At 47.3% G+C, this 12,656-nt stretch overlaps 1 protein-coding gene across 2 annotated transcripts in view; it reads left to right on the plus strand.

Moving 5' to 3' along the window:
- Positions 1-12,656, plus strand: part of CPPED1 (calcineurin like phosphoesterase domain containing 1) — a 141,408-nt gene that overhangs the window by 96,724 nt on the left and 32,028 nt on the right. Inside the window, 1 exon segment of one of the 2 annotated variants that reach the window (NM_001131748.1) lies at positions 2,856-3,281. The exons of the other annotated variant lie outside the window; for it this stretch is intronic. Within the exon segment in view, the coding sequence (NP_001125220.1) occupies positions 2,856-3,281 (426 nt within the window). 2 annotated transcript variants of the gene reach the window in all.

The following is a 12,656-nucleotide window of genomic DNA, read 5'->3' on the forward strand; positions in this document are numbered from 1 at the left end:
CGCCTAGGCCTCCCAAAGTGCTGGGATTATAGGCATGAATCAGTACGCCCTGCCAAGAGGCTCATTTTTGCTGAAGGAAATTTAGGGAAGATGAGCTGCATGTTTTGTTTTGTTTTTTTAACAGCTTATTGGGGGATATTGGTGGTTTCCCCAAAAGCAGCATCCCTCTTTGTTTGGAAACACACATCACATTACTGTGTGTAATTCCCAGCTCTTCCTTGTTGGTTGCTTCCTAGACAAGGTTTCCTTCCCAAGTCCGCCTTTCTTTTGAACTGCCTCTTCTTAACTTTTCTGTTTATGGTCATTAGGGATTCGGACATTTTTCCATACCTGCCTCAGTTAGCATGTGAGGGGCCATGCTTAATGCCTTTGAAAATCAAGAACAGGAGATGCTCTGCACCCCAGTGTATTATAAAGTCATCCTGTGTCTCAGGGCAGCCAAGAGAAGTCACCCTGAGAGCAAGGACCTTAGTTTGTGACCAGGACACTGTAGACAGCACCCTGAGCTAGACCACTAAGTTCAAATCCCCACTCCTCTACTGGGTGTCCAGAGGAAGCGAGTCGGTGCACACACAGCTCTGAGAACAGTGCCTGGCCTGTAGGAAGTGCTAGGAAGTATTGTCAGTGACTGAATATCCCAAAATCCCCAAGTCAGTGTGAACAGAAAGAAGAAGAAGTGAGAGGGACGGCTTTGAGGTCTTTGAGAAAAACCCAGTGAGGAAAGTGGTAATGAATCAGCCTTGGACCACAAGGGTCGCTTTGAGAGAGTTTGTTGTGTTCAAAGCCACAAAGGACTTGTCTTTCCTAAATTGGCATGGGAAAAGAACCAGCCACTGGAGTCTTAGAGAGGATCATGTAAGTCAGCACAGATGCGTGCAGTCCGGGTTCAGCTAAAGAAGCAATGTCAATCAATGGCACCTTCGATGCAGATGGCAAGTGAATGAACCCCCAGCACCCCTGAGAGAGAGGCCTCCTGGTTTCTGGTGCAGGCAGAACCTGCTTCTCCCTAAGGCTCCCTCCACTGGGCTTCAGGCCGTGCAGCCACCTCCAATCTCTGGACACCAGTGGAATGGGCTTGGGAAAGGCTGGCTGACCCCTGCAGCAGGAGTTGGAGTCTGAAGCCCAATCTGCTCAGCCTCCGGTAGAAGCAGGTCATGCCTGCTCCGGGGACCGAGAGTCCTCTCTTCCAGGGGTGCTGGGGGTTTGTCTACAGTCCCCATTGGCCTTGTGGCTGGTCTGACTTGATCCAGGCTGGCCCTGGGGCTCCCAGTCCAAACATTCATTCCAGCCACCTGGCTGGCTTCCTCAATCTTCTTTAAGCCCTAGAACCATGGAGTCAAAATCTTTGAGTTCTTTTTTTTTTTTTTTTTCAGTGAAAATTATACATAAACTTGGGATAAGGGAGGAAGGAAAGAAGGAAGAGAGAAAGGAAGGGAGGGAAGGAAGGGAGAGAGGTAGGGAAAGAAAGTAGTATTTAGGTTGGTGCAAAAGTAATTGAGATTTTTGCCATTACTTTCAATGGCAAAAACTGCAACTACTTTTGCACCAACCTAATATAAACGGTTTTAAACCAAATGTAAGACTCCCTCCCTCTCTGCTTCTGTTTCCTGGATTTAACCAGAGTTAACAGTTTTCTTTGAATCTTGGGGGACATTTTATCCATAATACATGAATATATGTGAGGCTTTTAAAAATTTGTGTGTGATTTTATTCCTCTGTGCCTTATATTATTAACTTACTAAATATTAAAGATCTTCTCATAGCATTAATATAGATCGCCTGTTTCTTATCTTGATATTTATTTATTTCATTAGGGTTAAATATAAAACTATTTCAGTGAGATATTGAAATTCTGAACTCTTACACATCTAACAATGTAACTAAAAGTAAATGACATGAACTGTGGCAGAATTACAAAAAGAGAAAGATCAATCCACAGTTACAGCAACAACTTAACCAAGTCTCTCAGAAATAAATATACATCAACAGGCCGAAAGAAAAGGCTAATGACACAGAAAATTTGAACCACACCATTAATGAGTTTGATTGAGTAGAAATATGAGGAACTTGGTATTCAACAGTTAAAGAATGCATGCTCTGCCAGTCGCGGTGGCTCACGCCTGTAATCCCAACACTTTGGGAGGCTAAGGCAGAGATTCGCTCTTGTTGCCCAGGCTGGAGTGCAATGGCATGATCTTGGCTCACTGCAACCTCCGCCTCCCGAATTTAAGCGATTCTCCTGCCTCAGCCTGCCAAGTAGCTGGGATTACAGGTGCCCATGCCCATGCCCAGCTAATTTTTGTATTTTTAGCAGAGACGGGGTTTCACCATGTTGTCCAGGCTGGTCTCAAACTCCTGACCTCAGGTGATCCACCCACCTCGGCCTCCCTAAGTGCTGGGATTACAGGCATGAGCCACCATGCCCAGCCTAATTTTCTTTTTTACGATGACAGGGTCTCACTATAGTGCCCAGGTTTGTCTCAGAATTCCTGGGCTCAAGTGATCCCTCCCACCTCAGCCTCCCCAAGTGCTGGGATTACAGGTGTGAGCCACTGTACCCAGTCCACTAATATTTAATCTCAGGATTGACTTCACACCATCACTCAGCAACATAGAGCAGGGGGCCATGTAGTCATGGAATTTCTAAGGTGTCCTGGGGAAGGATGGGCAGAGGCCCCCATTGGACTTGTTGGTTTGCTTTCAGCACGTGACTGCATTTTGCAGTTTCCATGTGCTAGGTCGAGTGGATTTCCAGATTACTCTTTTTTTAAATTTTGTGTTAGTAAGTACTTAAGTTAGTTATTTCAAGTGAATAAGCCCCTGGCTTTCTCAGGACATGACCCTCGCTCTTCCAGGGAAGCCGTGGCGGACGGAGCAGACGGAGGATCTGAAGCGAGTACTCAGGACGGTGGACAGGGCAATCCCACTGGTCCTCGTCAGCGGCAACCACGACATTGGCAACGCCCCCACGGCCGAGACAGTCGACGAGTTCTGCCGGACTTGGGGAGACGACTACTTCAGCTTCTGGGTCGGGGGCGTCCTGTTCCTGGTCCTCAACTCCCAGTTCTACGAGAACCCCTCCAAGTGCCCCAGCCTGAAGCAGGCGCAGGACCAGTGGCTGGACGAGCAGCTGAGCATCGCGAGGCAGCGGCACTGCCAGCACGCCATCATTTTCCAGCACATCCCACTGTTCCTGGAGAGCATCGACGAGGACGACGACTACTACTTCAACCTCAGCAAGTCCACTCGGAAGAAGTTGGCAGACAAGTTCATCCACGCAGGTAGAGGCCCTGGGCCACGGGTTTCAGGGAGGAAGGGCAAGTCTAGAGAGGGCATTTCCAGATCCTTCTCCCGTCTCTCTGCAATGTGGCAAAAAGGGAGAGAGGACTAGGCTGGGAGTTCTGATCCCAGCTCTTGGACTTGCAGACTGCATGGCTGGCTACCTAATCCTCCCGCTCCTCAGTTTCCTCGTCTGTAAAACAGGAGTAGTAATAGTAGCCCTCTTGCAGGATGGTGTCAAGGATTAAATGAGAAAGGCCTCCAAGACATGGAGAACAGCCCCTAGCCTAAGTACTCAGTGTGCCATAACTGCTCACAGTTGAAGATCGGGGTTCTGGAAGTGGCAGGAGGGGTTTATTGGGAGACTGGGTGGTGCAGGTGGGTGTGAATATGGCTTGCATGTGCCTTGGGAGAAGGCAAGATGCCAGGGATATCTGCTTTCACTTCTCTGGGAAGCAGGCACTTTGTTCAAGGGCAGACGATCTTTAAGAGCCAAGCTGCCCTCCAGTATTCGTCAGCTGTGACCCAGGAAATCTTGAGATGTGGCTTTAGTGGACAGTTCCTGGGGCCTGATCAGTTTTCCTCTGGCAAGGTGGATTAAGTTCTCCTCCAGAATCAGGAGAGAGTAATGGATTTAGTCCCATCTTTTGCCGCCAGTCATACATGTGACAGACACGTGCACACACAGAATGAAGATGCTCCATTTCTGGAGGTCACACCTCAATTTCTGATGGCGCTCTAAGGTACTAGCCCACCTACCTCCTTTATCTTTCTGGTAGCACCTGCCATGGGCCTTTCAAGAGAAACAGTCTGTTCTAGGCGGATTCCCTGGGTTACCAGTGACTTGGCAAATTCCAGTTTTGACAACTGTTGTGTCTCTTCTCTTTGTCCTCATTCTTCCTTTTACCAGGGCTTACTGTTTTTTTTTGAGACAAAGTCTTGTTCTGTTGCCCAGGCTGGAGTGCAGTGGCAAAATCTCGGCTCACTGCAACCTCCACCTCCCAGGTTCAAGTGATTCTCATGCCTCAGCCTCCCAAGTAGCTGGGATTACAGACACTGACAACCACGCCCGGCTAATTTTTGTAGTTTTAGTAGAGATGGGGTTTCACCATGTTGGCCAGGCTGGTTCCAAACTCCTGACCTCAAGTGATTCGCCCACCTTGGCTTCTCAAGGCCACAGGACCTCATCAGTTTTCCTCTGGTGAGGTGGATTAAGTTCTTCTCCAGAATCAGGAGAGAGTAACAGATTTAGTCCCATCTGGGATTACAGTGCTGGGATTACAGGTGTGAGCCACCGCACCCAGCCAACCCTTCTGTATTTTCGAGACACTTTGCAATAAGCTCACATAATTGGAGACGTTTTCCAGCTGTTCCATGGAGATAAAGTTAGAAAACTTATATTAAGGCCTTTGAAATTTCATGCCATGCTTGAGTTGGTGCAGAAAACTGTCTTGATGACAAGGAAACAAAGCGTCAAGACGGCATGAGCCCCACCATGGAGACTATTCTGTAACGGAGAATAAAGCCAGAGAGAACATTTAATGCCACTAAAGTGATTCCTTTCGTATCCAATGGTGTTTTTTTGGTTTGTTTTTTTTTTTTTTTTTTTGAGACGGAGTCCTGCTCTTGTCACCCAGGCTGGAGTGCAGTGGCACGATCTCAGCTCACTGCAACCTCTGTCTCCTGGGTTAAAGCAATTTTTCTGCCTCAGCCTGCTGAGTACCTGGGATTACAGGCGCCCATCACCATGTCCAGCTAATTTTTGTATTTTTAGTAGAGACAGTTTGGCCAGGTTTAGTTTCACCATGTTGGCCAGGCAGGTCTCGAAACTTCTAACCTCAGGTGATCCACCCACCTCGGCCTCCCAAAGTGCTGGGATTACAGGTGTGAGCCACCGCAGCCAGCCAGATCTAATGTTAGATGATGTAAAGCCCATGACTGCCCTGAGTTCTTAGTTCTTGTCAACCACATTCCTGAGTGGTATGTAGTTCTGTGGTTTTCTCATTGTAGGACAGAGCACACCCAGATATCGAGAAGACTCACAGTTCTAATTTTTTCTATTGATTGATTGATTGAGCGTCTTGCTCTGTCACCCAGGCTGGAGTGCAGTGGCATGATCATGGCTCACTGTAGCCTCGACCTCCTAGACTTAAACAATCTTCCCACCTCTGCCTTCTGAGAAACTGGGACTATAGGCACACACCACCATGCCTGGCTAATTTTTTTAATTATTTGTAGAAATGAGGTCTGCCTGTGTTGTACCTGGCCGGGCTTGAACTCCTGGCCTCAAATGATCCCCCTGCCTTGGCCTCCCAAAGAGTTTAAATGACAGGCGTGAGCTCTAACAGAGCACCCTTGGGAGAAGCCTGTTGACCACCTACCAAGGGCCCTACAGAGTGGCATTGTATCCATGATGCCCCAGCCCCCTGCCCACTCAGAACTGCAACCCCTCAAGCTCAGGAACCAGAGTTGTTGGCAAACCAAGAGCTGGTCTGTGTCTCCAATTATCCCAGCTCCCAGAATGGCAGTTGATTAATTTAGAGCAAGACCGCAGCCCTGGCCTCCGCCCCAGCAGTGCTTTCTCTTCCCGTAGGCAGAGCTACATGGGAAGCCCAATTATAATCAGGAGGCTGCTTGGTAGGCATGAGACAGAACAGGGGGGTTAGTTTCCTTATTCCACTCTCAGTGACATCAGGCGCTGGAATCCAATGGCTCCATCTCCAGAGGAGCTCGCTAGCCAAAGGCACTTGGTTATTTCATGTCCCTTTAATTCTGCCTCCTTCGTGTGTCTGTAGCCTGTCCACTGTCTCATCTGGGTCCTAGCAGCAGCTCTGCACTGTGCTCCCCACTCTGCTCTTACCCATTCTAGTTCATTCTGCACCTAACAGCAAGCTGGGCTTGTAACTGACTGCACAGCGTGAGGCTTCTCTTCACCCCCAGGTCCGGCCCAGCTCTTCACTGCAGTGTCCAGGGCCCTTCTCAGTCACATCTGCCTTCCCCTCCAGCCTCTTCTGGTTCACCTGCCTAGGCCCACTCAACATTTTTTTGTTTTCTGAGACAGATTCTCACTCTGTCACCCAGGCTGTAGTGCAGTGGCATGATCTCGGGTCGCTACCACCTCCTCCACCTCCCGAGTTCAAGTGATTCTCCTGCCTCAGCCTCCCGAGTAACTGGGATTACAGGCATGCACCACCACGCCTGGCTAATTTTTGCATTTTTAGTAGAGATGGGGTTTCACCATGTTGGCCAGGATGGTCTCGAACTCCTGACTGACCTCAAGTGATCTGCCCACCTCAGCCTCCCAAAGTGCTGGAATTACAGGTGTGAGCCACCACGCCCGGCCTCAACATTTTTTTTTTTCTTGAGATGGAGTCTTACTATGTCACTCAGGCTGGAGTGCAGTGATGTGATCATAGCTCACTGCAGCCCCGGATTCCTGGGCTCAAGTGATCCTCCCACCTCAGCCCCCTAAGTAGCTGGGACTACAAGGGAGCGCCACGATGCCTGGCTAATTTTTTTATTTTTTGCGGAGATGGAGGTCTCACTGTGTTGCCCAGGCTGATATCAAATTCCTGGCCTCAAGTGACCCTCCCGCCTGGGTATCCCAAAGTGCTGGGATTACAGGCGTGAGACACCACATCCCGCCTCCCACCCAACTTTGACATCTTCTGTATAAGGCTCTCCCCTCCTCCCCACCCCAGGTTCTTCAGCTTCTCTTATCCTAGCACTTGTCAAGTGGATTTGCAAGTGTTGACTTGCCTGAATCCCCGCTAAACTCTCAGCTCCCTGAGGGCAGGGACAGGGTTATATTCAGCTATGCAGTTGGGAGGCCTGGCTCAGATATTAGCTCGTAATAAATGTTTTATCAGTATTTGTGGAATGAATGAATGAATGAATGAAAGTCTTTGGGCCAGGTGTGGTAGCTCACACCTGTAATCCTAGCGCTTTGGGAGGCCAAGGCAGGGGGATCACCTGAAGTCAGGAGTTGGAGACCAGCCTGGCCAACACGGCGAAACCCTGTCTCTACTGAAAAATGCAATAATTAACCAGGCCTGGTGGTGCCCACCTGTAATCCCAGCTACTCCGGAGACTGAGGCAGGAGAATTGCTTGAACCTGGGAGGTGGAGACTGCAGTGAGCCGAGATCATGCCACTGCACTCCAGCTTGGGCAACAGAGCATGTTCAGACCATCAAGTTCCCAACACGTGGCCTCTGTGGCCTTTGGTCTTAGGGAAGCCACTTGTGCCTCTCTCTGCTCTGGTCCCCAGGCTGGCTCTCCAAGATCACTCAGCAGTCTGTCTCTCTCTTCCCAAGCACCCCCTCCCACTGCTTCCTCCAGGCACCACCTGCAGGTATACAAAGGCACCTCTTTTTGACCACTGGCCTAAGGGTCTTCACCTAAACCTGCTTCACAGAGAAGGCCAGAGAGATGAGAGCCCTTCCCGCAATTCCCTGTCAGTTTCCGTGGCCTGCCAAACCAGGCCCTTTGCTGAATGACCTTCCAAACACAGAACAAATCTTAGGCAGCATCAGAAAGAGATATGAGTCAGATGTGGAGGCTCTCTGCTGCAGGCAGAGAGACTTGCTGGGCTTGGAAGCTCAGGTAGGTGGGCGCTCTTGGCTGTACGCATCCATGACTCAGTTATGCAGAAAGCGGCTCAGGTCACAACAACATAATTGGAACTCATTTTGGAAAGCCAGAAGTTCAAGTGATATTTTGTAAAATTCATTAACTTAAAGGCTGGGATAAAATTGGGGGTGACGATGGCAGCTGGTATTTAATATTGCCTTTGGTTTTTTCCCCCCATGGCAATATTATTCCCTACTGCTGTCTCAGTCTCATTTATCTCCTTGTGCTGAAATGCCAGTACTCAAAACTATGTCAAAAGCTCATCAGAATATCAAGGTAGCTTTTAATTATGATAATTGTGTTGTTATAAAATATCCTTTTAAAGAGCACATCTCTCCCCAAACCGCTGTGGAGGTAAAACCTAGCTTCCTTCCAGCAAGCTTGATGAATAATTCTGAATCATTGTGTGGGATGAATAAATGATTTAATAATGAGCATCAACAATCATCTCTCATTGTTGCATTAATTTTTTAAAATGGGATGAGGTAAACGAGGAGGAGGGTGTCACTGTGCAGTGGACCACCGGGAGCGGAAGGGTGTGCTGTGTGAACCGAAGCCTGCCAGCCTCCAAGCTCAGGTTTCCCTAGAAACAGATGCATCCTGTTTCTACTTTTGAAGCTCAGTAAAAAACCCTCTTTGTATGATACAAAAACATTGTCAATAGCCAGTACAAATAAACAGTTATCAGGGCAGGACAGATATACCGGTGTGAAGCGGCACCTGTTATTTTCTGTCTTCGTTTCACCTGCGTGAGGATAATCAATTTCATCACATCCAAGGGATGTAGAAATTGGTTTTCCCCTTAATTCACCTGATACCTAGTTGGAGTAGCAAAGACAGATAGTAGATAATGAAATCTTGGTTGAACCTGGACATTGTCTCGGTCCTTTATGCCTCTTTCAGCAGAGGGTTAATATATGACCCATTTAATATGGATTCCAATTTAGAAACTCAATCTTAAAAAACAAAAGCTAGCTCTTTAACTGACCATGTTTCCCTTGATGTCTCGATACCTTTTCTTTTTTTCCATTCTCAGCAGAGAGATTAGAACTGTGTGTTAGAGAGCCCACAGCAAATTTGGCAATTATGAAAAATTCCAATAAGTTGATCTTCCCTGCAAAAGTTAATGAGTCGTTTCACAGAATTAGAGTTTCATTTCTAGTATTTATGCTTTTTTAGAAAATGAGAGAGAGGGAAGATAAATCTTAGTCCATGGTTATAGTTTTAAGATTTCAAAGTTTTGGCCAGGTGCAGTGGCTCACACCTGTAATCCCAGCACTTTGGGAGGCCAAGGTGGGTGGATCACTTGAAGTCAGGAATTCAAGACCAGCCTGGGCAACATGGTGAAGCTCCATCTCTACTAAAATATAGAAATTAGCCGGGCATGGTGGCAAGCACCTGTAGTCCCAGCTACTTGGGAGGCTGAGGCAGAAGAATCGCTTGAACCCTGGAGGCGGAGGTTGCAGTGAGCCAAGATTACGCCACTGCATGCCAATCTGGGCAACAGAGCAAGACTCTGTCTCAAAAATAAATAAAAAAAATTCAAAGTTTTAAAGAACAAAAAGGTCAGGTTCCCAGGATTTACTTTATAGGAAGAGAAGACATCAAATCCTGCTCTGACATCCTTTGCGCTGTATTGCAATCACTGTTTAGATCCTGATTCCTCCAGGAAACAGAAGCCCAGCCTTATTCGCCTCTGTAAGGCCAGCCCCTAGCTGAGACTGTCATATAGTAGCCCCCCAATAAGTAAATAGTGGTTAATGGAATTGAATTAAGCGTGATTCAAGTCTACTTATCAGCAGGTAATATCCATATCACTTGTGAGTTGGTTTTCATGAACTGACTTTTTTTTGGTGGGGGTTGGGGACGGAGTCTCGCTCTGTCACCCAGGCTGGAGTGCAGTGGCGCCATCTCGACTTACTGCAACTTCCACCTCTCAGGTTCAAGCAATTCTCCTGACTCAGCCTCCCAAGTAGCTGGGATTACAGGCACACGCCACCACATCTGGCTAATTTTTGTATTTTTAGAAGAGACAGTTTCACTGTATTGGCCAGGCTAGTCGCAAACTCCTGACCTCAAGTGATCCGCTCACCTTGGCCTCCCAAAGTGCTAAGATTACAGGCATGAGCCACCGCACCCAGCTCACAAGCTGACTTTTTTATGGGAAATGCTTCGCCTGGAGGGGTCAGTAGAACTTTTCTGTAAAGGGTTAGATAGTAAACATTTTGGGCTTTGTGGCTCTATGGTCTCTGTAGCAACTACTCAACTCTGCCTTCATAACAAGAGAGCAGCCACAGACAGTGCAGTGTTCCAATAAAACTTTATTTACAGAAACAGGTGATAATTTTCAGAAACAGGCCTGCCGGTGATAATTTTCCAACTCTTGGCTTAGAGAAATGTTCCCGTTACGGGGTGACGCTCTTGCTCTCCCCAGAACCTTGTCCACATTCTCTATGTGTCTAAGTTTAGGATGCATCTGATGACCCCATTGTGACAACTGCCTGACTGACAGAAGGGTCTGCCCAGAACAAGCCTCCTGAAGGTCCTCAGTGGAGGGTGTGCCTGGGTGAGGCACATGTTCCCCTGAAGACCAGGATGTGATTTGGGGATTGAGTGCAGACAAGAGGGTCCATGGTGCATGTAAGATGTCTAATAATTGGGTGATCAGCTTCACATTTATTAGAAAAAATAGAACTAGCTTATCAATTTAAAGAAAATGATTTAATTATCACCTGAGCTCAGGAGTTCGAGACCAGCCTGGCCAACATGGAGAAACCCCATCTCTACTAAAAATACAAAAATTAGCCAAGCGTGATGGCACACACTTGTAGGCCTAGCTACTTGGAAGGCTAAGGCAGCACATTGGGTTGAACCCGGGAGGCAGAGGTTACAGTGAGCTGAGATCGCGCCACTGCACTCCAATCTGGGCGACAGAGCAAGACTCTGACTCAAAACATAAAAAATAAAAATAAATAAAATGATTGACTCAATAGTAGTATGAGTATTGTGCAGATAAGGCAAAACTTGGAGGTTTGTACAGGGGGAATTAGTGTCTGGCTGGTGGGCAAGCGGTCCTATAACATGGCAGGTGAACAGACAGGATTTGGCTTCTTAAGTTGCTTGGGATAAGCCACCAAACATTTCTCTGCCTTAGTTTTCCCACTTGTAAAAAGAGGGTACTCACCCCAACCTTGTCGAGTTGGTGTATCCCTTAAGGAGAGTCATATATAAAATCAAAAAGACAAGTCAGGCCAGGCGCGGCGGCTCACACCTGTAATCCCAGCACTTTGGGAGGCTGAGGTGGGTGGATCACCTGAGGTCAGGAGTTCGAGACCAGCCTGGCCAACATGGTGAAACCCCATCTCTACTAAAAATAGAAAAAATTAGCGGAGCATGGTGGTGAGTGCCTGTAATCCCAGCTACTTGGGAGGCTGAGGCACGAGAATCACTTGAACCCGGGAGGCGGAGGTTGCAGTGAGCCGAGATCACGCCACTGCACTCCACCCTGGGCGACTGAGTGACACTCCATCTCAAAAAAAAAAAAAAAGAAAGAAAGTCACTTAGCACCATGTCTGGCTCATAGTGAGCACTCAGTAAGGGCGTGTTTGTTGTTCTGTATGATCCCGAACTGTTTGGGGACCCCATAGCAGGCAAATGTACTTTATCCATTAGCTAGACCGTCATGCTTCTCACTCCTGAGGTGCTGGCGTCCTTCTTGCGGGCATTCGTGAGAATCTCCAGGACGGGCGGGCCTGGTTTGGGGACATGCGTGCTGCCTGCTGATATAGCTGTGTAGGTTTGAAAGGGAAATAATGATCAACTCTGTTCAAAATAGAAACTATAGGAAGTAAAGCTAGACAAAATTCTCTTGGCTCCTGGGATATGCAGGAAGATAGATGATTACAGCCAGTCTGAGAGTTTTCAGGGTAGATGAGGAATGCATGCTACTTTTAATTTTAACAAAAGGGGGTACTGGTTTAAAAGGATCGTAGTCACTGAAGTAGATGAAAAATTCTTACGGAATTTAGTGATAAAATTTGATCCTTTGTTTATTTTTTAAAGCACACACCTGTTTCAAAAGAAAAAACCTTAGACAAATTAAAGTTCACAGTTTAGTTGAGCAAAGAATGATTCATAAATCAGGCAGACCCTGAACCAGAATAGAGGCTCAGAAAGACTCCAGCACAGCCAAATGGTGAGAGATTTGTGGGTAGAAAAAGGAAAGTGGAAAGTGAGGTACAAAAACAGCCAGATTGGTTACAGCTCAGCATTTGCCTTATTTGAACACAGTTTGAACAGTTGACTGCCTGTGATTGGCCAAAACCGGAGATTGGCAAGAGTATGTTCTATTCTGTTTACACATCCAGTTCACTGTGTATACAGAGAAACCTTTGGCTGAAATTAAAATGTATAAAGAAGGCTGGGCATGGTGGCTCACACCTGTAATCCCGGCACTTTGGGAGGCCAAAGTAGGAGGATCGCTTGATCCTAAGAGTTCGAGACTAGCCCAGGCAACATAGTGAGACTCTGTCTTTGCCAAAAACAATTTTTTTTTTTTTAACTAACCAGCCATAATGGTATGCACCTGTCGTCTCAGCTACCCAGAAGGCTGAGGTGGGAGGATCACTTGAGCCCCAGAAGCCAAGGCTGCAGTGAGCTATGATTGCACCACTGTACTCCATCCTGGGCAACAGAGCAAGACCCTGTCCCAAAAAAATAAGTAAATAAAAATAAAATATGTAAGGAG

The sequence above is a fragment of the Pongo abelii genome, chromosome 18 (assembly GCF_028885655.2).
Source record: "Pongo abelii isolate AG06213 chromosome 18, NHGRI_mPonAbe1-v2.0_pri, whole genome shotgun sequence".
Classification (NCBI taxonomy): Eukaryota; Metazoa; Chordata; class Mammalia; order Primates; family Hominidae; genus Pongo; species Pongo abelii.